At 45.4% G+C, this 25,274-nt stretch overlaps 1 protein-coding gene across 1 annotated transcript in view; it reads left to right on the top strand.

The window, feature by feature from the left end:
• Positions 1-25,274, top strand: part of SART1 (spliceosome associated factor 1, recruiter of U4/U6.U5 tri-snRNP) — a 748,174-nt gene that overhangs the window by 177,805 nt on the left and 545,095 nt on the right. Inside the window, exon 9 of the mRNA XM_069207847.1 lies at positions 22,347-22,553. Within this exon, the coding sequence (XP_069063948.1) occupies positions 22,347-22,553 (207 nt within the window). The remainder of the gene's footprint in view (positions 1-22,346; positions 22,554-25,274) is intronic.

The raw sequence follows: 25,274 nt of genomic DNA, 5'->3' as shown, positions 1-25,274 counted from the left end.
ACACACTGCTTGCCAGCTTGTGTGTGCTGGTGAGAACAAAATGAGTAAGTCGACATGGCACTCCCCTCAGGGTGCCATGCCAGCCTCTCACTGCCTATGCAAGTATAGATAAGTCACCCCTCTAGCAGGCCTTACAGCCCTAAGGCAGGGTGCACTATACCATAGGTGAGGGCACCAGTGCATGAGCACTGTGCCCCTACAGTGTCTAAGCCAAACCTTAGACATTGTAAGTGCAGGGTAGCCATAAAGAGTATATGGTCTGGGAGGTTGTCAAACACGAACTCCACAGCACCATAATGGCTACACTGAAAACTGGGAAGTTTGGTATCAAACTTCTCAGCACAATAAATGCACACTGATGCCAGTGTACATTTTATTGTGAAACACACCCCAGAGGGCACCTTAGAGGTGCCCCCTGAAACTGTATCCAACTATCTGTGTAGGCTGACTGGTTCCAGCAGCCTGCCACACTGGAGACATGTTGCTGGCCCCATGGGGAGAGTGCCTTTGTCACTCTGAGGCCAGTAACAAAGCCTGCACTGGGTGAAGATGATAACACCTCCCCCAGGAAAGAGCTGTAACACCTGGCGGTGAGCCTCAAAGGCTCACCCCTTTGTTCCAGCACCGCAGGACACTCCAGCTAGTGGAGTTGCCCGCCCCCTCCGGCCACGGCCCCCACTTTTGGCGGCAAGGCCGGAGAAAATAATGAGAACAACAAGGAGGAGTCACTGGCCAGTCAGGACAGCCCCTAAGGTGTCCTGAGCTGAAGTGACTCTAACTTTTAGAAATCCTCCATCTTGCAGATGGAGGATTCCCCCAATAGGATTAGGGATGTGCCCCCCTCCCCTTGGGAGGAGGCACAAAGAGGGTGTACTCACCCTCAGGGCTAGTAGCCATTGGCTACTAACCCCCCAGACCTAAACACGCCCTTAAATTTAGTATTTAAGGGCTTCCCTGGCCCTAAAGATTTAGATTCCTGCAACTTACAAGAAGAAGAGGACTGCTGAGCTGAAAGACCCCTGCAGAGGAAGAAAAGAAGACACCAACTGCTTTGGCCCCAGACCTACCAGCCTGTCTCCTGCCTTCCAAAGAAACCTGCTCCAGCGACGCTTTCCCAAGGACCAGCGACCTCTGAATCCTCAGAGGACTGCCCTGCTTCAAGAAAGACAAGAAACTCCCGAGGACAGCGGCACTCCTCCAAAAGAACTGCAACTTTGTTACAGAGGAGCAGATTTAAAGACCCCTGCAAATCCCCGCAAGAAGCGTGAGACTTGCAACACTGCACCCGGCGACCCCAACTGGTGGAGAACCAACACCTCAGGGAGGACCCTCCGGCGACTCCGAGACCGCGAGTAACCAAAGTTGTCCCCCCTGAGCCCCCACAGTGACGCCTGCAGAGGGAATCCCGAGGCTCCCCCTGACCGCGACTGCCTGAACCTAATTTCCCGACAGCTGGAAAAGACCCTGCACCCGCAGCCCCCAGCACCTGAAGGATCGGAACTTCTGTGCAGGAGTGACCCCCAGGAGGCCCTCTCCCTTGCCCAGGTGGTGGCTACCCCGATGAGCCCCCCCCCTTGCCTGCCTGCACCGCTGAAAAGACCCCTTGGTCTCCCATTGAAACCTACAGAGAACCCGACGCTTGTTTGCACACTGCACCCGGCCGCCCCGCGCTGCTGAGGGTGTACTTTCTGTGTGGACTTGTGTCCCCCCGTGCCCTACAAAACCCCCCTGGTCTGCCCTCCGAGGACGCGGGTACTTACCTGCTGGCAGACTGGAACCGGGGCACCCCCTTCTCTCCATTGAAGCCTATGTGTTTTGGGCACCTCTTTGACCTCTGCACCTGACCGGCCCTGAGCTGCTGGTGTGGTAACTTTGGGGTTGCTCTGAACCCCCAACGGTGGGCTACCTTGGACCCAAAACTGAGACCTGTAAGTGACTTACTTACCTGTTAAAAATAACAATACTTTACCTCCCCCAGGAACTGTGAAAATTGCACTGTGTCCACTTTTAAAACAGCTATTTGTGTTTTATGTAAAAAGTATAAATGCTACTGTAATTATTCAAAGTTCCTAAAGTACTTACCTGCAATACCTTTCAAATGAGATATTACATGTAGAATTTGAACCTGTGGTTCTTAAAATAAACTAAGAAAATATATTTTTCTATAACAAAACATATTGGCTGGATTTGTCTCTGAGTGTGTGTTCCTCATTTATTGCCTGTGTGTATGTACAACAAATGCTTAACACTACTCCTTTGATAAGCCTACTGCTCGACCACACTACCACAAAATAGAGCATTAGTATTATCTCTTTTTGCCACTATCTTACCTCTAAGGGGAACCCTTGGACTCTGTGCATGCTATTCCTTACTTTGAAATAGCACATACAGAGCCAACTTCCTACACTTAGGGTTGACATGTATATATTAAAAAGAGATGATTGGACTTTGCCGTTACATTAAATCTCAAAGTTGAGTTTGCAGTGCAAAACTGCCCCTTTAGTCTATAGAGGCATATTAAGAGCCATGTTTTACCTTCTCCATCTCAGGATGGTGCAACAAGTGATGCATGCTTTGAGAGGACACTCTAACTTAGACCCTGGGAACGCCTGGTACCATATAGTCGGGATTTACAAGTAAGTTAGGCTATGCCATTTTGGTTCAACGCAATTAAACAGGCACCCTTTTCAGGGTCAGGACACCTGCATTGAGTCCTGGTTATCATGGTTCAGGGCATTCCCGAGTCATTTTACCAGTACCTGGTAGTCGAGGTGGGTGCAAAATGTGGGAGTGAAACTGCAAAAGGCCTGCTTCTTTAAATAGTGTGTTTATGAAATTCAGGATACCTGTAGTCCAGGCCTTGATGGGGGAAACTAAATGGATGATTCTGCCAAGAACTCAATGGTGGCCTAGAATTTGAATGTAGTCTTAACAAGACTGATGGGTCCACCTCTTAACCCATTACATTCTTGTGATGTGCAATTCTTGCAATTCTTATCTTGTAAGGTAGCCTTCCTCGCTGCTGTAATCTCTCCCAGGGAACCAGTTAGTTGCAAGCATTAACAGTGCAGAATCTAGCCTCACAAAATGAAAAGCACAGAAAATCGACTAGATTTACTCAAATAACAAAGCTAATGTTAGCTGTTCACTTCAGGAGAAGAGCGACTTTATGCTTGCATTGTTTTGATGATTGGTTTCTCTTGCCAGTTCAAGACAACTGACGATAACCCTTTTTCTAAAACCATAGCTTCTAGAGTGCAAGACATCCTGTACTTGGGAGTGTCATGTGGCGCAAATCAGGCAAACGGAATATGGCAGTCTATGCAGGGGAAGTTCCACTGGCAATAGGGAGAGCCCTGTTTGACTTAGAGGCACTTTTCACAAAACTTAGCTTTTTTGTGGTGCTTGGGTGATGCTACACAACATGATTGTAAAGGAACAAAGTCAAGAAGGTACACAATTCTGTTTCTTGTTCTTTGTAAGGGCTGACACACTCAGGTGAGAACTTCTGGGGCACTGCTTCCCTCTTAGAGACTTTTAAGCTTTTAAACACTTTTGTTTTATATTTAACCCAACTCTAACCAAATAGGATAAGAATTTCTGTTAGAGACTTTTGTCCACAGATTCCTTACCTTGTCCTTAGACTGTATCTGGAAAACACCTTTCAGCACTACCCTCCCATGACTATAAGTGACATCATATGTTTACTCATTGGATCCATCACCTCCAGAGTGATGTTGGGGGCCCAGTTAATGTGCCAACTCCACACATTTATTTTTACTTCTTCCAATACGGAGCTGGAGCGATCTGTATTCCTTTCTAACAGACATTTTTGTTGAGGAAAACTTTGTTATTCGGCCTAAATTTCGCCTATAGTGTGCAGATATAGGCCCCAAACCAAAAGATTGTAAGTCGTGTTGTGACGGTCTCCGACATCTGTTGGTGACAGATGCCCACAAAGTCTGCGTTTGGTGCCTTGCACGACACAAAATTGTGTGTCCTGTTGGAAGCTTTCTGTCACTGAACTCCAGAAGAAATCATGGAAGCAGTTCCAGGTGAAGTAGAGGGTGCAGATGAGCTCTCACTTCTGAAGCCGATCTTGAGATTACTCTGCATTGAGATCCAGGTAGTACAAAAAACGCCCCGCCACTGCCTCATCCTTGAGTGGTGTGATTTCCCAGGTGCCTCTATGGCTGCAGAGATGCTGCATGAAGTGTAGTACTGGCTCTTTGTCTCGACTTCATTACTATCCGGCGTGCAGACACAGCAGATGAGATGCGTCAGCTGAAAGTGCAAGTAGCTGATATGTTTATTACCCCACCGTCCCCTTTTGGAGCGCCTTCAGGTCCCACAAATTTGAGGTGGCAGTCTTTCGGAAGTATGTTGGTGGATCCTTACCAGCGCTGACTGCTCAACTACACCTTCCACCAAGGTTGGCTCTTTTACAGTAGCGCCGCTGATTCCAGCCTCATCGCAACATATGACACTGTTAACTGTATAACACAGTGCCCCCAGCCCGAGCCTCTCCTCTGGACCCGAAAGTCTTATTGGATTTGGAAGGTTAAAAGCTAACACCTGCCCTATATCATTATGCCTATTCACACCCAGATACCAGTCATTACTGTGAGTAGGATGATGATTAGGATTTTTGTGAAGAGGGCAGCATGCAACATTTTTAAGGACCTTCAGGATGCCATTGGGTTGGACACATCCCCGGACATTGGCTTATCCTTGCCAAACCTCATGGCTTTGGAAGACTCCACATTCTTCGCCACCGTGAGCGGGTGCACAGCAGTCTCAGCCCTTGCCTTACAAATGCAGGAGGTCAAAACCAACGTGCTAATAGCAATCTGTAAACCTACAACTACTCCTGCAGAATCCCCATTACCCTTTAATGAGGAGTTGGTTGACATGGGCACCTGGGCAAAACAGGATGTTGCTCTTCAGTAAAAAAGCAAGAAGCAAGATGACATAGGCCTGAACCCAGAGATTTGATGTTCTTTTGAAAATTGCCCATTGGACAGCTTGGTGGTATAGGCATTCTCCAGCTGCCACCTGAATTCCAGATCTGTCCTCAGTCCTACCCCCACCCCAAATTCCAGCGCCTCCACTCCTAACTCCCTTTCTTGATTGGGAGTCTTAAAGGTTGGGCAGCTTAGCTAAACACAAACATGCCAGCCTTGCCTTATGTTAGGTTAATACTTTGTGCTTTCTTGGACAGTATTCGTACAGGTAGTGGGACAGGTTGGCAGACATATTGGCAGCTGCCCTGGAAGAAGTTGGACAAAACCTCCAACATCTAATCCAGGCTTCTCTAATGAGGTAGCTCTCCAGCTACCTAGAAGTAGCTTTCCTTTGTGCAGTTTACTAAGTTTGAAGATTTTGATTGGCTGAATTAACATATGTATACCAAAATTAAAATTTGCATCCGAGACATAAATGTATGTTCGATGGCATCTGTCGCTGTAGATACACATGTTGTGCATAGCCCGCCATCTGGTGTTGGGTCGGAGTGTTACAAGTTGTTTTTCTTCGAAAAAGTCTTTCGAGTCACGGGACCGAGTGACTCCTCCTTTTGTCTCCATTGCGCATGGGCGTCGACTCCATCTTCTATTGTTTTCTTTCCGCCATCGGGTTCGGACGTGTTCCTGTCGCTCCGAGTTTCGGAACGGAAAGTTAGCTAACTATCGGAAGATTACGTCGGTATTGTTGCGTTCGGGATCGGCTTGGATAGAATCGACACCGCATCGAAGTTTGAAGAGCTCCGGTGCCCTTCGGGGTAGCTTTCGATTCCCCCGTCGGGGCCTAATCGGCCCGACAGCGTGTCAAGCGACGCAGATGGAACGGACCCCGTTTCGTTTCTGTCCCAAATGCCACAACAAATACCCGTATTCAGACCAACATTTGGTCTGTAACCTGTGCCTGTCGCCTGAGCACAGTGAAGAGACTTGCGAGGCCTGTTGTGCGTTCCGGTCCCGAAAGACACTCCGTGACCGTCGAGCCAGAAGACTTCAGATTGCGTCCACGCCGACAGCACACCGAGAGTTCGAGGAACAAGAGGAGGAAGAAGCCTTCTCGATCCACGAATCGGACTCCGAGGAATTCGACGATCAAAGAACTGTGAGTAAGACGTCGAAGACAACACACAAGAAAAGTGACAAGGCCCAGGGGACGCCACTGCCACCAGGCCATGGCTCGACCCATAAATTCGGTGACCGACCGTCGGCACCGAAAAAGGCCGAAACAGTGCCGAGATCGTCCGACTCCGATCGAGACACCGGCACGCAGCCTGCTCGGGACCGAGACAGTGCTGCTGAAAAAGATCGACGCCGAGACAGCGGTGCCGAAACGGCTCAACGCCGAGACATTGGCACTGAGGAAGATCGACGCCGAGAGGTTTCGACTCCAAAAAAGAAAAAAGTCACCTCGGAGCCGAAAAAGAGTACAGACAGGGTTTCGGTGCCAAAACGAGCCGCAACCGACCCAGTTACCGGTTCCTATTCAGAGGAGCAATCACTGTCCTCTCAGATGCGAAAGCATAGATTTGAGGAAGAGTTGCAATCCACCGAAGTGGACCATACGCAGAAACGTATTTTCATACAGGAAGGAACAGGGAAAATAAGCACCCTTCCCCCAATTAGGCGAAAAAGGAGACTGGAGTTTCAAACAGACCAAGCACCACAAACAAAAATGGTGAAAAAGGTAACTCCGCCACCCTCTCCTCCACCTGTAACTAACGTTTCACCAGCACAAACTCCATCACATTCCCCGGCTCACACCACCGCGAGCCAAGGTGACCAGGACCAAGACGCTTGGGACTTATACGACGCCCCAGTGTCTGACAACAGTCCTGAGGCGTATCCCACAAAGCCCTCACCACCAGAAGACAGCACGGCTTATTCACAAGTGGTGGCTAGAGCGGCAGAGTTCCACAACGTAAACCTCCACTCAGAACCAGTTGAGGATGACTTCTTATTCAACACCCTCTCCTCCACCCACAGCTCCTACCAAAGCTTGCCTATGCTCCCAGGAATGCTTCGGCACGCAAAGGAAATCTTCAAGGAGCCGGTCAAGAGTAGGGCAATAACACCAAGGGTGGAAAAGAAATATAAAGCACCTCCCACAGACCCTGCTTTCATCACCACACAGCTGCCACCAGATTCCGTCGTAGTAGGAGCAGCTCGCAAGAGAGCCAACTCCCACACATCTGAGGATGCACCACCCTCAGATAACGAGAGCCGCAAGTTCGATGCAGCCGGAAAGAGAGTCGCAGTACAGGCTGCAAACCAGTGGCGCATCGCTAACTCCCAAGCACTACTTGCGCGCTATGACCGAGCCCATTGGGACGAGATGCAACACCTCATTGAGCATCTACCCAAGGAACTGCAAAAGAGGGCGAAGCAGGTGGTTGAGGAAGGACAGAACATATCTAATAATCAGATACGCTCCTCTATGGACGCAGCGGACACAGCTGCGAGAACAATTAACACATCTGTGACTATAAGAAGGCACGCATGGCTACGAACGTCTGGTTTTAAACCAGAGATACAGCAGGCAGTGCTCAATATGCCATTCAATGAAAAACAACTGTTCGGACCAGAGGTGGACACGGCAATTGAGAAACTGAAAAAGGACACTGACACTGCTAAAGCCATGGGCGCACTCTACTCCCCGCAGAGCAGAGGCACTTACAGCACCTTCCGCAAGACAACCTTTAGAGGGGGGTTTCGGGGTCAGGCCACACAAGCCAGCACCTCACAGACAACACCGTCCAGCTACCAGGGACAGTACCAGAGGGGAGGCTTTCGGGGCCAATACAGAGGACAATTCCCTAGGAATAGGGGAAAATTTCAAAGCCCCAAAACCCCTACAACCAAGCAGTGACTCACATGTCACTCATCCCCTCCACACAACACCAGTGGGGGGAAGAATAGGTCAGTATTACCAAGCATGGGAGGAAATAACTACAGACACTTGGGTCTTAGCAATTATCCAACATGGTTATTGCATAGAATTTCTACAAATCCCTCCAAACATACCACCAAAAGCACAGAATTTATCAAAACAACATTCAGACCTTCTGGAAACAGAAGTTCAAGCATTATTGCAAAAGAACGCAATAGAACTAGTACCAGAAACACAAATAAACACAGGAGTTTATTCACTGTACTTCCTAATACCAAAAAAGGACAAAACACTGAGACCAATCCTAGACCTCAGAACACTAAACACCTACATCAAATCAGAACACTTTCACATGGTCACGCTACAAGAGGTGTTACCATTGCTAAAACAACAGGACTACATGACAACCTTAGATCTCAAAGACGCGTATTTCCACATACTAATACATCAGTCGCACAGGAAATACCTCAGGTTTGTATTCAAAGGAATACATTACCAATTCAAAGTATTGCCGTTTGGTTTAACAACCGCGCCAAGAGTCTTTACAAAATGTCTAGCAGTGGTGGCTGCACACATCAGAAGGCAGCAGATACACGTATTCCCGTATCTAGACGACTGGCTAATCAAGACCAACTCACTGACAAGGTGCTCACACCACACATCAGGTCATACAAACCCTCTACAAACTCTGTTTCACCATCAACTATGCAAAATCACACATTCTGCCGTGCAAAGTACAACAATACCTAGGAGCCATAATAGACACAACAAAAGGATTAGCCACTCCAAGTCCACAGAGAATTCAAAATTTCAACAAGATCATACAACGCATGTATCCAACACAGAGAATACAAGCAAAAATGATATTACAACTCCTAGGCATGATGTCCTCATGCATAGCCATTGTCCCGAACGCAAGACTGCACATGAGGCCCTTACAATAGTGCCTAGCATCACAATGGTCACAAGCACAGGGTCACCTTCTAGATCTGGTGTTGATAGACCGCCAAACATACCTCTCGCTTCTATGGTGGAACAGCATAAATTTAAACAAAGGGCGGCCTTTCCAAGACCCAGTGCCACAATACGTAATAACGACAGATGCTTCCATGACTGGGTGGGGAGCACACCTCGATCAACACAGCATACAAGGACAATGGGACGTACATCAAACAAAACTGCACATAAATCACCTGGAACTGCTAGCAGTTTTTCAAGCACTAAAAGTATTCCAAACAATCATAACTCACAAGTACATTCTTGTCAAAACAGACAACATGACAACAATGTATTATCTAAACAAACAGGGGGGGACACACTCACCGCAGCTGAGCCTTCTAGCACAAAAGATATGGCGCTGGGCAATTCACAACCACGTTCGCCTAATAGCACAGTTTATTCCAGGGATCCACAATCAACTTGCAGACAATCTCTCTCGAGAGCACCAACAGGTCCACGAATGGGAAATTCACCCCCAAATTCTAAACACTTACTTCAAACTTTGGGGAACACCTCAAATAGACTTATTTGCAACAAAGGAGAACGCAAAATGCCAAAACTTCGCATCCAGATACCCACACAGGCAGTCTCAAGGCAATGCCCTATGGATGAACTGGTCAGGGATATTTGCGTACGCTTTTCCCCCTCTCCCTCTCCTTCCATATCTAGTAAACAAATTGAGTCAAAACAAACTCAAACTCATACTGATAGCACCAACATGGGCAAGGCAACCTTGGTACACAACCCTGCTAGACCTATCAGTAGTACCCCACGTCAAGTTGCCCAACAGGCCAGATCTGTTAACACAACACAAACAGATCAGGCATCCAAACCGAGCATCGCTGAATCTAGCAATCTGGCTCCTGAAATCCTAGAATTCGGACACTTAAACCTCACACAAGAATGTATGGAAGTCATAAAGCAAGCTAGAAGATCATCCACTAGACACTGCTATGCAAGCAAATGGAAAAGGTTTGTTTGCTACTGCCATCAGAATCAAATTCAACCATTACACGCATTTCCAAAGGATGTAGTGGGCTACTTACTACACTTACAAAAATCGAACCTGGCCTTCTCTTCCATTAAAATACACCTTGCAGCAATATCTGCATACCTGCAGATTACCCATTCAACTTCACTATTTAGGATACCTGTCATTAAAGCGTTTATGGAAGGCCTCAAAAGAATTATACCACCAAGGACACCACCCGTTCCTTCATGGAACCTCAACATCGTCTTAACAAGACTCATGGGTCCACCCTTTGAACCTATGCATTCTTGCGAAATACAATTCCTAACCTGGAAAGTTGCATTTCTCATCGCCATCACATAAGAAGAGTAAGTGAAATTCAGGCGTTTACAATACAAGAACCTTTTATCCAACTACACAAAAATAAGGTAGTCCTAAGGACTAATCCTAAATTTTTACCGAAGGTTATTTCACCATTCCACCTAAATCAAACGGTAGAACTACCAGTATTCTTCCCACAGCCAGATTCCGTAGCTGAGAGGGCACTACATACATTAGATGTCAAAAGAGCATTAATGTACTACATTGACAGAACAAAGAACATCAGAAAAACTAAACAGCTATTTATTGCATTCCAAAAACCTCATGCAGGAAACCCAATATCAAAACAAGGTATAGCCAGATGGATAGTTAAGTGCATCCAAATCTGCTACCTTAAAGCAAAACGACGGCTGCCCATTACACCAAGGGCACACTCAACCAGAAAGAAAGGTGCCACCATGGCCTTTCTAGGAAATATTCCAATGCACGAAATATGTAAGGCAGCCACATGGTCTACGCCTCACACGTTCACCAAGCACTACTGTGTAGACGTGCTATCCGCGCAACAAGCCACAGTAGGTCAAGCCGTGTTAAGAACCTTATTTCAAACTACTTCCACTCCTACAGGCTGAGCCACCGCTTTTGGGGAGATAACTGCTTACTAGTCTATGCACAACATGTGTATCTACAGCGACAGATGCCATCGAACTGAAAATGTCACTTACCCAGTGTACATCTGTTCGTGGCATCAGTCGCTGAAGATTCACATGTGCCCACCCGCCTCCCCGGGAGCCTGTAGCAGTTCGGAAGTTAGCTTAAGCTTTGTACATTTGTAAATATATTATTTAAACCTTAAATAGGTACATACTTAGTCACTCCATTGCATGGGCACTATTACTACAACACAACTCCTACCTCACCCTCTGCGGGGAAAACAATCGAAGATGGAGTCGACGCCCATGCGCAATGGAGACAAAAGGAGGAGTCACTCGGTCCCGTGACTCGAAAGACTTCTTCGAAGAAAAACAACTTGTAACACTCCGACCCAACACCAGATGGCGGGCTATGCACAACATGTGAATCTTCAGCGACTGATGCCACGAACAGATGTACACTGGGTAAGTGACATTTTCATTTCAGACCTCATAAGCTTAAGTCTGGAGAAAAAAGATTGAATTTCCAAAATATTTTAAGCTGGAATGTAATGATAATCTATGTGGCTTTTGGGGACACTTATTAATAAATGGTTACATTGATGCCATGGCATTGCAGATATGGCATATGTATCGCCAATGTAAAGGCATTCCTTCTGGTAACCCTGCCATATGCACTGAAGTGATCACTTCTGACAACCCTGCACTGAGATGACCACTGCCAGTAATCTTGTATAGTGTGCCCATCAATATAATCTTGTCTGATGTGATCATTAATAATGTTGCTAGCTCAAGATGATTTTCATTGAGCACAAGTTGCTCCTATTATTGAAACGATTGGAGACTCCTGGTTTAATCCTTGACAGTCAAGACATGGTGAAATACACTATCCATTCTGGTCTGGACACAACAGACCATCTGGGTATGGCAGGCTGGACCAATGTGATGCTTAAACTTGGATTTGCTCCATGGGCTTTTCATCAGACATGCAGCAGTCCCTTATGGACATGCCTTTTGATGGCTGGAACTGTTTCGGAGTGTAGACTGACTGCCGTCAAGCAGTTTAAAGCGAGCAAGCCCACCACTTGTGGGCCGCTCGCTGTTCCCCCAACTCACCCCTTTAGAGGTTTTTGAAGGGGATATCAGCAGAGACCACATTGATACCTGCCTCAGCAGCAGTCGGCCACCCAACCATTTTGGGTGCAAGTCCAGGGAGCCGGCTGACAACATTCAGGTACAACTCACTACCTAGACCCGAGCCCCTCCCCTGAGTGCTCCAGATCATGCAACATCAATATTCCCTACCCTGCCTCCAAGACATGCCACCTTCATCACAACACCAACCAGAGGGCCACTTGTCCATTCTCCACAGAGAGGTTCAGCCTCCCTTGGCCAAGGGAGCAAAAGGGAATTTGCCAGCACTAAAGATCAGAACTGCTTGCTACTCCTCTTACTTTCTGGTGGTGAAAAAGGATGGCTGCTCATCCTAGACCTTCACCTCTTGAACATCTTTCTCCAGAAGAACAAGTTCAAGATACTCACCCTGCCCCAATTCCTGTCTTCCTTGGATCCAGGAGACTGGATGCTATTGCTAGACCTTTAGGATGCATATTTGCACATTCCTGTCCTGCTGTCCACAAGCGTTACTTGCGGTTCTAGGTAGGCTGCTAGCACTTTGTTCTTTTTGACCTTGCCTGATGTTAATAAAGATGATAATGGTTGCAGCTCATCCGCGTAGATTGGAAATACAGCTTTCCCGTGCCTCGATGACAGCCTACTTGACAACAAGCTTAGTTCAGTCGTAAGCACCTCCAGGTGACAAACGTCATGTTGATATTGTTTGGGTTTTCCATCAATCTGCCAAAGTCCCATCTCGTTCCTTCGCAGAGAGTAGCCTTCATTGGAGTCATACTGGATATGGTGCTTTTCGGAGCTATTCCTGTACCTCTATGATTACAATACATTTGGGCTATGACCCTGATGTTTCAGCCTTTGACCTCGGTGAAAGTGGCACTAAGATTTCTGGGCCTCCTGACCTCATACATCCTGTTTGTGGACCATGCCAGGTGGCTCCTGCAAGCTCTGGAGAGGGATCCAAAGTGTGAGTGGGCACGGCACAAAAACAGTCCTATCAGATTCCAGATGTTGAAGGAGACTACGAAAGATATGCGGTGGTGGTTGCTTGACTGCAATTGGACTGGCATCACACCCCTCTCCCTGCAACGCCTAGAGCTAACAGTTGTTGGGGATGTGACCTGAAAGAGGTGTAGAGGAATCTGTTCTCCACATCAACTTGTTGGAGTTGCGGATGATTTGCTTGGCTCAGAAGATGTTCCTCCTGACCAAAGGGGAGCAGTTGCAGATTTTCATGGGCAATGGAACTGCTATGTGCTATTACAATGAGCATGGCATTGTTGGGTCGTGGGTTCTCTACCAGGAGACCTTGCTTCCCTGGAAGTGGCTTAACGCTCTGGGCATCGCCCTGATGGCTCACCACCTGGGATTCGGGCTTTTTAAATGTCAGGGTGGAAAAACTCAGTCAACGTTGCCTAGTGGATAATGACTGCCATTTACACTTCGAGGTGGTGCAGGGCATCCTCTAGCGATGGGGGTACCCTGGCCAGACCTATTCCACCACTGCACAGAGGACGCTTTGTTAAAACTTTGTGCTTTGACGTTCTTGAGGCAGTCATCCCTCTGAAATGCCTTCCCCCAACATTGTAGGTAGTCTTCTGAATGCCTTTTTGCCACTCCCTCTCCTGCCCATAGTGCTGAAGAAGTTGAAGAGACCTGGGCCAAGTCATTCTTGTGGCTCCAGAATGGGTGAGGAGAGTGCATTACCCTGAACTTCTAGCCATGAGCATTTGTCCTTCTATCCATCTGCCCCCTCAGGAGGATCTTATGTTACAGCAGGAGGGCCACATGAAGCCCAATCTTACTTGGCTTCGTGGAATGGGGTCTATAACTCCATATCCAGAATGGACAGATCTGACACAGAGCAGCATGATGCTGCCTGTTGACTGCCAAGGGAATTTCTGAAACGTTTTCTGGATTCAGTCTGGCACCTGAAGAAATTCACAAGGTGAGAAGTCTGCAGTTAGATAGAAAAGGTGTTACCCAAGGTTAGTTACTTGTCTTTTCTGATAGACTTTTAACCACAGATTCCTTGCCTTTTGAATGGACTCCAAAGTGGTTCCTATTGGTGGTGGGTCTGAATTGACTCGAACCAGAAAGGCCTGCAGGACCGAGTGGTCAAAGAGCCCCTCTCTGAGGACTTGACTGTCCAGACAATAATTCTTTGTGAGTGTATGGAGGGCTTCCTAGCAGACTTCAGGGATGGCGGCGCTGCGTGTTAACAGTAGCAGCATTATCCCTGGTGGAATGGGCTTCTTCTCCACCGAGTAACAGATCTTAATGCAGAGAGCGAGCCAGCGTGAGATTGTATGCTTCTGCAAAGCTTTGCAATTTTCGCTCCTGCAAATCCCACAAAGTGCTGATCCTCGACCCGAAGACCTTTGGTGTGATCAGGTTTAGAAGCTGGGTGCTCTCTGGATTCAAGCGATGGAGCCTCTCCTCCTTAGAGGAGTGAAGTGGAGCATAGAACTCCGTCAGAGTGATGGATTGGCTATGTGGAATGGCATCCCAACTTTCAGGAGAAAAGATGACCTGATATGCAGAACCAGCTTGTCTGTGAAAAAGCTGATGTATGGAGGATGAATGCACAAAGCCTGAAGCTAAACCACCTGCTGTGCTGAAGTGATGGCAGCTAGGAACACAGTGTTGATGGTGAGAAACCTCTACCAGAAAAAGCATTACAGAAGATAAGTACCATGTTGAGTAATTTCCCATGCTAATGGAATTGTGCGATTTACAACTTTGACATCAGTCAAGTTGCATAGTTTTGTTGATTTGAGCAAATTTGCAGAAATTCGACGTTTCCCACATAAATTAGGTTTTAAAGTTTTTAAAAGTCAATTCTTCCTCTCAATATGTTTTTTTGCTTGAGTTAAAAAAAAATAAAATAATAATAATAAACTTGACGTCTAAGCACAAAGCAAAGCTGCACTTCACTCAGCAACGAGAACACTGGAGGTGACATCGCTGGGACATCGTCGCCACAGGGGTGACACTAGACTGCCTGGAGACACTGTTGGGACCGTGGACCAACATTGCAGCTGCCAAGAGGCAATTGTGGACTGCCCGGGGCGATGTTAAGTATCTGGCCAACCTGCAGTGCGTGACGGGACCCTAGAAAGGGCCACCCCGTCCCCCTGGCTACAGCTGCATCGGCTACAGGTTCTTCAGAAGACCGAAAAGGTGAATGCCTCTATGTGAGAGTTGAGCATTCCCCATCTCTGTGGCACACACTCGTGACTGAATCCTTTTGCTTCCCCTACTGCCTCTTCCTGGAAGCCCACAGCCTGAATTGAAGGCGATAGCACTCTGAGGGCTGAAACTGGGGCCATGCGCATGACGCACAACTGATCTTGCCTGAAACTAGGCAAGGAAGCGCCCAGGGGCCACATCCTTACTGGTGGGCCATGAGTTACCAGGCCCAGGCCTGAGATTCTGTGTGGCCTGCTCATTGTACATTTGGCCACCTGCAGTCTGCCGCCTCTGCCCTTTTGGGAACAGCTTGCGTGCCAGGCCTCCACAACAGGCCAGAAGTGTCTTACACAGTGTCCCCCGTGGCACAGACCTGGTCGGGGGAGCCAGATAGTGACTACAACAGGCAGGGGTGAGTGATGCTGCACTAAGTATTTTGGAGTCCTTCTTGTATTGTATTGTATTGTATTGTATTGTATTGTATTGTATTGTAATCGTATTTATATAGCGCTTACTACCCCTGACGAGGCGTCGAAGCGCTTTTCGATGAGTAGCACGCTACTCTGGAACCCAACAAGAATTAGTGATGGATTAGTATTGTTAGATAATGAGTACAGTTTTAGTATTATTATGAGTTAATCTGAGCCGCAGATATGAGAGTTTGTTAGTTAGATTGACTGGAGTAATGGAGGGGTGGAGGAGGAAAGAAATCCAGAAGTGTTAATTGGGAATATATCCTTCATTTACTCAACCCAAAGGCTTGGGATGAGTAAAGGGGGGCGGAGGGGGAAGAGTATGTGGAAGGGTTAGGGAGAGCATAGTAGGAGGGTGAGATGAATGCAGGAGAATTTAGTAGGGTTGTGTGGGAGGTCACAGAGGTAGAGTGAGGTTTGGTGAGTTAGATGTGGAAGTGGAGGGAAGAGCTTAAGCAGAGATATTTAGGAGATGAAAGTGGTAGAAGGGATTTGGGATGAGTCAGAGTGAGAATGGAGGATAGTTTGATAGAGACATGACATAAGAGTGATGAGTAGATAAGTGTGATAAGATGAGAGCAGGAATTCATAGATATCTAGTATAACAACCCACCCAGGAGCCATGCAATGATCAACGAACATGCCAAGCACAGAAACAACATACACACATACATACATATATATATACACACACACACACACACACTACATAATTAGAATCATGGGTAAAAAATACTTAGTCAGACAGGTTTAAAGAGTGTGTGTGTATTTTATTGTTATGACATAGTAGCAATACATATTTTCCAAAGAAACTATAAATAAATAGAAATATACATATGATCTGAAAAAAATATTTATCCACATAGGCATATGCAGTTCATAGTTGTTTGAAAAAGGTGGTTATGAAGGAAAGATCCAACTCTTGAGTAGTTTTCTGAAGACAAGAAAGTTATCTGTATGAGAGATCCATTGTTCTGAGCTGAGGGGACTATAGAGCTGCCCCTTTAGAACTCCCTCGTGGTGTTCCTCAGGGGGTCATCGCTTAGCCTGACCCTCTTAAATTTATATGTAGCACCCCTGGTGAAAGTGGTTCATTTATACGGTTTACAAGTCTCTTAATATGCAGATGATAAGCAGCTTATTATGTCCATTAGTAGGGACTGGTAGGAGGTTGCTGATAGGTTCCATAATTGTATGAGGGAAGGTAACAGAGGGATGAGCCAGAACTGGCTAAAAATGAGCAGAAAAGACAGAGATTCTGGTATTTGGAACAGACTGGTCTGTTTGGGGCAACCGCTGGTGGCCAGAATCAGATACAGATATGCATAGAACGAATAGCAGAGATCTGAGACTGCAACATTGTTTCAGCCCTTTGTTAGCACTGAAATTGTGTCAGGTGGCGTTGCTCAGCTTTAGCTGTACCCATGTGTACTGGTGCAAAGGCTGATTGAAAAGGTTCTATGTATGTGGAAGAAACTAGGGGTAATTCCAGCAAGATACGTCTGTCTATTCTCTTTATGGTAGTATTATAGTCTGTAAAGCAAGGCATGAAGATAGTTTAACCCTGTACATGTTGTCAAGCAGTACTTGTTACATTATATTCTCCATGGTGCCACTATTGTGCCTAAATCCTGAGTGAAACCAAGACGCACAGCCTTTACTCTGAGCATGTTGTAGATTTTCCGTGAATAGTGAAGCTACTCACCTCTGCATCAAGAGGGGTTATGAACTGATAGTTTCTGGCTCATTTTTGGTCCCCTTTTGTGTACTGGATTAATTACCAAGCCTTTCCATGATTTGCGGATGGTGGCAAATAGGCAATATTCATATGAAATATTTGCAAAATTTGGGTCCAGAAGTGCCTGTCCGATGTAAACAATGCTCATGCTGTGTCCTTGGATGCTGGTGAACCATCTGACCTACTTTTTCTTATTCTTCCTTTGACGTCTGCTTCACATTCCCATCTATGGTTTTTATTTGCAGGTAATTGATTTTAACCCCACACCTGAGACTCACTCCATACAGCAAAGGCTACCTGGGTCCTTGATACTGGGTCAGTTAACATGTTGTAGATTGAACTTCCCAGAGTTTGGTATTGAATGCTAAGGGAGGCTGCATTTCATCCTGCAGTTGATGTTTCATAGAAGGATTCTAATAATCCCACAAAGCTATACAGTTTAGGCAGCTGCCCTTGAGTTTGAAGGAGCCTGAAATCAGAATGGTCACAACCCAGAAAGTCTTGGTGTCCTGTTCCAGGTAAACTGTTTCGAGATATGGCCACTGTTTGTATGTCCTGCAAAGGACGTTTTGGTTTTCCAGACTTTGAACTCAGTTGCTACCCTTATTTCATCATGATTAAGTTGAAGAACTTGGTTAGTAATAGGCCTGGCCTCATTATCCTGTATGTCTTGACAAGTATTGTTTTAATACTTTGAGGTTTTTAAGTTTTTGATCTTTCATGATGGACTGAGCCCCCACAGGGATTTATAGATAACATGGTTAGATAATAAGGCAGTTTGCTGCTCTTGCTGCTTTCTCCTTTTTAAAATAGTGCCACCAGGAGGACATTTGATGTAGTCGTAAAGTGATTTAGATTTTGTGACAGTCAGCCCCACCTGCCTTCTGGCTTGACAGCACACCGGCCATGTACTTTGATCACTTCACATGTATTGTGTGCTGCTATTGCTATTCCATTTCTTTGAGTTTTACTGTTTAAGTAATACTGCAACTAATCACAAGCATCCTTACCTCAGGGGTCACCTGCTCACCCTCTTTACTACTGTAGTGACCTCCCCCCCCCCCCTTGCAAATTTCAGGCAGGGGTGGAGGTGTTCTGAGGGAACAGCCAAGTGAGGGAAGAGTGAAGAAAGTTGAACGTGTTGGCAGTAAGTGCTTGTTACTGCAGGTGCTTGCTGTTTAAGTGAGGCTGCAGTCAATCAACCTTGTGCAAGGGAACATCTGCTGAACCTTTCCAACACCTTATCAGTGGTTGCCCACTACAGCCCTGAGGAGGGAGCAGATGCGTTCCGGAGGAAACAACTAAAAGTGAGAGAGTGAGAAAAGTGCAGCTGTTTCATATGCGAGTAAACACTTTATTTGCATATCTGTAGGCTACAGACATTATTTATTTATAAATACCATATGCAATTTCTAATCCTGTTCGGGGACAGTAATCCTAGTTATTATGTGCAACTAGGAATATTAAACACATTTTGAGTAGTATAGATTTTAAAACCAATCTGTCAAGAAGTAGACTGCAGAATTCGGTGGATGTAGATGAATTGGCTTTCAAAAAATATATTTGTTGGTTTCTATGATGAAGAGTTATCGATTAGACTGAGCGATTATCAGACCTTTCAGGCACTTCAGACCAATCATATGTAGTACTGACTGCCAAGGGTAAAATATAGTTTGGATGATAAGGCATTTTTGCTTGCATTCCATTGCCTGTAAGGTTTCATGGATCTCATCAACAGCCCAAGTCTTGACCACCCAGCTATTTTATTTGAACTGGCAGACTAATGATGATTGAGATTTACTTTGTTTACTTTGTTTCCTCTTATTATAGGCATCTTACCTTATATCCTGATGCTCCTCCTGACATTTGAAGTGATCTTGACTTAAATGGACTTCGATTAAAACATCACTTGGATGTTCCCATTGGTTAGAAAAACACCTTATAGGACTACTGCCCTCTAGAAATCATTGCTTTCTAGTGGTCTGTAAAGCTTCTTTGTCCCTCCTCCCTCTGTGTGGGAGCAGTGACCACCTATTGTATAATTACGCTTTGTCCTGTTTATCTGGTCTGGATGGGGCCTTTTTTTTTTTTACTTTGCTTCCTGCCTGTCCAGGAAAGCTTCCCTTTTCATTTGCAAGGCATTCTTCCTCTGTGCTTAGTTGTAAACAAGGCTATAAAGCAGACTGTTATCTTGGTCACATTTGGTCTTTGTGGGCTCTCTGTACCCTCTCTCAGCTGTCTGGCTCACACCCTTCCTTGGCTTGAATTTTCTTTACCAAGTGTGCCTGTCTGGGTGCTGGGAGCAAGGGCGGTGGATTGCTTGTAATTGCTTATAGCCTAGGCAGCAGCTCTACCAGGTCTCTGCAATACTTAGACTGCCCACTCCTGCTCTATACTGGAATCCCTCTTGCAGCTCCATCAGTGCGCCTCAGTTCACACTCCAAGCCCTCAGCCGTGCCAGTGCCAGGAGCCCCTAACACACTGTCTGCCAGAGCACCTCAGTTCTTTCAGTCAGTACACTCTGTGCTCCAGTACTGGGACCTCAGGTGCAGCTCCATGAGTGCAACTCATTTCACACACTCCAAGCCCTCAGCCGTGCCAGTAACCCCACACGCGCTGTCTGCCACAGCACCTCAGTTCTTGCAGTCAGAACACTCTGCTGCTCCAGTACCCGGACCTCGGGCACAGCTCCATCAGTGCACCTCAGTTCACACACTCCAAGCCCTCAGCCGTGCCAGTGCCCGGAAGCCCACACATGCGGTCTGCCAGAGTACCTCAATTTGTACAGTCAGTACACTCTGCTGTGCGAATACTAGGACCTCTGGCTCAGCACCATCAGTGCACATCAGTTCTACTCCAGCGAGGTCGCTTCCTTTCCCATTAATTTTCAGTCCCACTGCCAAGCCAACACTGGACCCAAAAGTACAAAATACAGCTCAGCCAGTGCACCTCAAGTCTAACATCCAGCGCCAGTGTTGATGGGAAGCACCACAGCTATGCCAGAATCCATGAATTCTAAAATGTAGTGCACATTTTTTCTCATTACTAAAGCTCACATGCATGCCCTTCAGGAGGACTCCTTGCTTTTGTGGCTCAGAGTCACTGCCACTCCTACGCTGGGCCCCACTCGCAGCTTTACCAGGGTAGCTCCAGGCTAACACTCGGCAAAACCTGCACGGCAATACTAGGTTTCACACATAGCTCCAATAACATACCTCACTTCTGATATTGTGTGCCCATTACTATTCCAGTACTGCAGCCCACATACAACTCTGAGTGTACCTCAACCCTAACCTGCAGCACCCCATTATCCCAATACCAGGAATTATTTGGCGCTCTGTTTCTCATTCTTCACCTGCTGCCTTTCTGTTGGGCCGGGACACAGCTCTGTCTATACACCAATCCTGATCTGAAGAACCCCAATATTGCTTTATTGGGGTTCACAAACAACTATGCACCTCCTGCTGTTCTGCTGTGCCCCCTGTTGTTCCTCACTAATACTTCTGTTTGAGGACGTGGGGGAGCCATTTAAATCTATACTTAGCCGCCATCTTTATTTGGGAGAGTCAGTATCACCTATCTCACTCTGTTTTTTCCTTTACTCTGTTTACTCTCAATGTTTTCTTTCTACCCCCCACACTTTTCTCTTTCCAGCTCTTAAAATCCACGCATTAACAGTTTTGCTCTTTCTTTCAACTTTTATTTCTACTCCTCTCCCTTTTTTATTTCTGTCTTCCTCTTGCTACCTCCTCTTTCAAAGTTGCAAAAACGTGATTATTTCTTTCCTTGTTTAGTTCCTCTTTTCTTCAGGCGTTCATTCTTTCACTTATTTTCTCTCTTCCCTTCATTCTTTCTTAGTTTTTTTTTTATTTGTTCTTTCCTTTGACTCAAAGCGTCCTTTCACTTTTTTTTTTCTTTTTTTTTTTAAAGATCTTTCTTCCTTCCTTTCTCTGGTGTTTTTCGAATCCTTATCTGTCGATTCATGTTTTACTATAAAGCCCCCTTTTTCCCTTCTGTATGTGGTAGCACAAGTTACTTGGTTTTCCCATTCTGGTTTGTAGGAAACGTGTCAGTATATACCTGCTCTGGTTCCTTCGCTGCTTGTTTTTCTCACCTTCTTTCATTTTTTTTCTAGTGTTAATTTTCCTCTTTCTTTTCACACGTCTTTCATTATTTTTTCCTCTTTATCTTTTGTTCGCTAGCTTCCTTCCCTTTTTTCGTTTGTCTCACACGTTTGTCCTGTTTCTTCTTAGTTGTGTTTTCATTTTCTTTCTTTCTTTCCCTTCTTCCTTTTATTTCTTTGCGACCCCCTTTTCTTTCTTCCTTTTGTATGTTGAACTCCTTTCACATCTCTTTTTCTGCCCCATCAGTTTTCTCTCCTGAGACCTAGTTATCAGTGGAGCAACAGATGCAGTGGCACTGGGGCCCAGAGACCTATGGACCTCACTCAACTCTAATTACTGCTGTATTTTTCTACCAAAACTGGAAGTCAACCATTTTACTTTCTTACTCCAGAGCCCATGACACTTACTATGCCACTTGTTCTCTCCATCTTTACTCCCGAATCCCTCTTTCCTTTCACCTTCCAATCCGTCCAAAATTATTTTTTTGTTATGGTGTTTTGAGCATTACACTCTAATGCCAAAAGTTTATTTCTGATAAAGGTTTATATGATAATTGTATATGGTTTAGGATAGAGGAAGAAGGTAAATGGAAGTGTTTTAGTTAAATGCTGGGCCACTGGAATTATATGTCAAGAAAAGACAAAATTATGATGCAGGGTTGACCGATTTATGTGGCAAGAAAAGTCCAGATATTAATTTACAGTGCCAGTAGCTCTAACTCAAGAAATTGTAAGACCTATTGCATTGTAAATGCTTGTTTTATATAGTAAAGCCCATGTTCCATCCCACGCTTGAAAGGATTGTGACTCATGCTTTTATTTCCACTCTGTTTTCCAGCTGAAACATAAGAATGTGCTTTCCAAGTATGACGAAGAGATTGATGGGGAGAAGAAAAAATCCTTTCGGTTAGAATCAGGAGGTAATGCTGATTGCTCTTGGGAGAAGGAGCTACAGCACATCAGAGAGAACCTACGAAACCAGGCACAGTCTCTCGACCTGCCTGCTATGAAGATTGCATCTGAGTATTACACTCCAGAAGAAATGGTAAGTGTGCGATGGAGAACTTTATTGCACATCGCTTCTCCTGGGTCTACTCCTCTTTGGTGTAGAGTGAATGGAGAATCTATAGCAATTATCTCCAGTATATCCAAACAATTTAAGATACATTGTATTGCTGAATTTCCCTATCTTCTGATGCTGTTGAGGCTTTGTTGAAGCTTTTTCCTAGGTGTTTGGATGAGAAGCAGCCCTTGTTTTCTGTATCTAATTGGGAGAGCGTTGGCCCATGGTGTGTCCTAGCTAGGAAGCTCTGAGTGTTTTTGCTTTAAATGGAAAGACCTCCTGCCTTGGGTAGTAGCAAGGACCACGGGTTGCTTAGTCTCTGTAAAGTGATCTTGTATTGCACTGTGGTAAGAAAAACAGTGGATTTAATGGACTTATTCATTTCATACTCCTCTAGATATGTGACCCTTAGCAGGTCCCTTCGGTGGGTAAAAATCAAATAGAAATAACAAGCACACAGGTCATGATAAATCATTCTAATCTTAATAACATATTCCAGTAATGTATAAAATGCCTCAAAGAAAGGAAGAAGTGAGACAGTGCAGTGTATGTAAATTGTGACAAAGAAATTGTGAATAGCAGTTCAAACTAATAAGTCATAGCTGAACTGGCCAAACTGATTCTATGCAGACAGTGCTATTAGTCATTATGTTTGTCTTCAATGCACAGTGAATGTTTTTTTAATTTCCTGGATCATAAGTATTGTTGTAGTTCGGACCCCTAAAGAGTCATTTTAGACCTGGTCTTCATCAGGACAAATTTAGAAGCACCATCTGAACATAATTATGCCAGTAATGCAAGAAATAAGGTGTAGCAGTTAGACTTTACTTCCATCCTCATGGGAATCTGGGGTCCAGAGAGTCCCCCAAGGCTCTGACACTCTTCTGCAGTGAATGTGGAATATGATGCACCTCCTTTTGTAGGGTCGAAACATCAATTTTTACTCCATATAATGTACCCTGGTTCTGAGAAATACAATATTGCCCCATAAATTGTTGTACTGTGTGAAAGTTGGAAGATGTGGTTATCCCAAATGGCAATGGGTGTGGATTTTCTTGCCTCCATTCAGGCTTGATCCTGTTTGGGCGGTGGAGAGTACATTGTTTTTGTCAAAAAAGACAAGTAACTATTGGCTTTTGAAAACAAATTAGTTTTTCATATTGACACGTGCTTTTATTGACTGCACAGTTTCACAGTATTGACCACCAATATATCATACACGTTGGTGGAGGTGGAGTTACAATAGTAAATTGGTACTCTCCAATGAATTCCTACCTTGACAATACGTTTGTAAGCTGATATTGTGCCTTAATCCTTTGACGTGGAAAAAGAGTGGGCGAGACGGATCTTTCACTGAGCTTGCAGTGTGAATCTTTTCTGGAGTCACATGCTGTGCATTATTTCACCAACTAGTGGTAGGGTTTAGACCTCTCCTCTTGTATAGTAGTCTTTTTTTTTAATTTATTTTTTTATTTATTTTTTCGCTTCTGTTTTGGGCATCAGTGGTCCTTATTATTTGGTGCTTAGTTCAGTCTCTTCTTACATCAAACACCCTCCCTAGAAGTCTCTACGTGTGGTCCCCATCTTCAGATTTTTTTTTCTGCCGTTTGGTCTGTAAGCATTGCTGAAACTCATTGAAAAGAAGACAAGGTAAGAAAACAAGAAATTGTTGAGGAAAATCCAAAACCAGGGAAGATCATCGCTATATCATATGGAAAGGAGTCTTACCCAGAAATTTCCACCAGCTTCCTCTGAAAATCTCCGAAGTAGGTGGAACTTGTGTCAAGCGATGGACAGAGAATGCGCGGGTAGGGAGCTCCCTGCTCTGAGTGAGATGGACAATCTACCATTCCAATTCTAGCCTCCAGCAGTGCAACTCTGCCTTCAGAGAGACCACAAAATCGACACATGTTTTTCACAGGGCCCTTGTCCGTCTGCTTTGCCTTCAAGCCACATGGGCCCTACGAGATACACATTTCGTACTATGCTGTCATCATATGCTTTAGTTATTCACGCCTTTCCTTTCACAGTCCCCCAAACCACTGGCTGATGCAAGCATCAACTTTAGGGCTGTAAATATCAATAGGTGCTCTCTTCCAGATAACAGGGTAATGTTCAACCCCTCTCACATCGGCACACACACTCGGAAGCAATATCCCTCATGCATCATCGGGCTCTACTCCACAGCAGACTGGCACTGCAATGTATGGTGAGGTCCGACGTGGGACCATCAAGCCATTGAGGGTCTCTCAGTACAAAAATAATTTTTTGAAGGTTACTGAGAGGACTGCTGGAGAGAAAAAAGAAAATTAAAATTGGCTTGGGTACTTCCTCAATATAAAAATGATTTAATGAAAAGCGAGGACCCGGTCAAGATTAAAAACACAGTAAAAGTGACAGGGAAATAACGATCCCACACTCATTACATTTGCCAGGTCGAGCACAAGGACTTCAACCCCAACTCAAAGTCAACATGTTTTGCGCCTAAAACTTGTCCGACAGGATCTATCGGCGCTTCATCAGGACTAGAATGAAAATCCTTCTCCAGAACATGTCATGTATGAATACAGTATTGTTCATTAAAAAAGAGAGCAATTCTTACTCACTGCAGTTGTGTGTACTAGCACAAAACTTCTAGAAACCATAGTCAGAAGAAGTCGTCACTCCACTAGGACCTACGGTAAAAATCAGTCAGGATATTCA

The sequence above is a fragment of the Pleurodeles waltl genome, chromosome 9, assembly GCF_031143425.1.
Source record: "Pleurodeles waltl isolate 20211129_DDA chromosome 9, aPleWal1.hap1.20221129, whole genome shotgun sequence".
Lineage (NCBI taxonomy): Eukaryota > Metazoa > Chordata > Amphibia > Caudata > Salamandridae > Pleurodeles > Pleurodeles waltl.
Note: the sequence above shows the minus strand (reverse complement) of the source record. Positions and strands in the feature narration are given on the sequence as shown.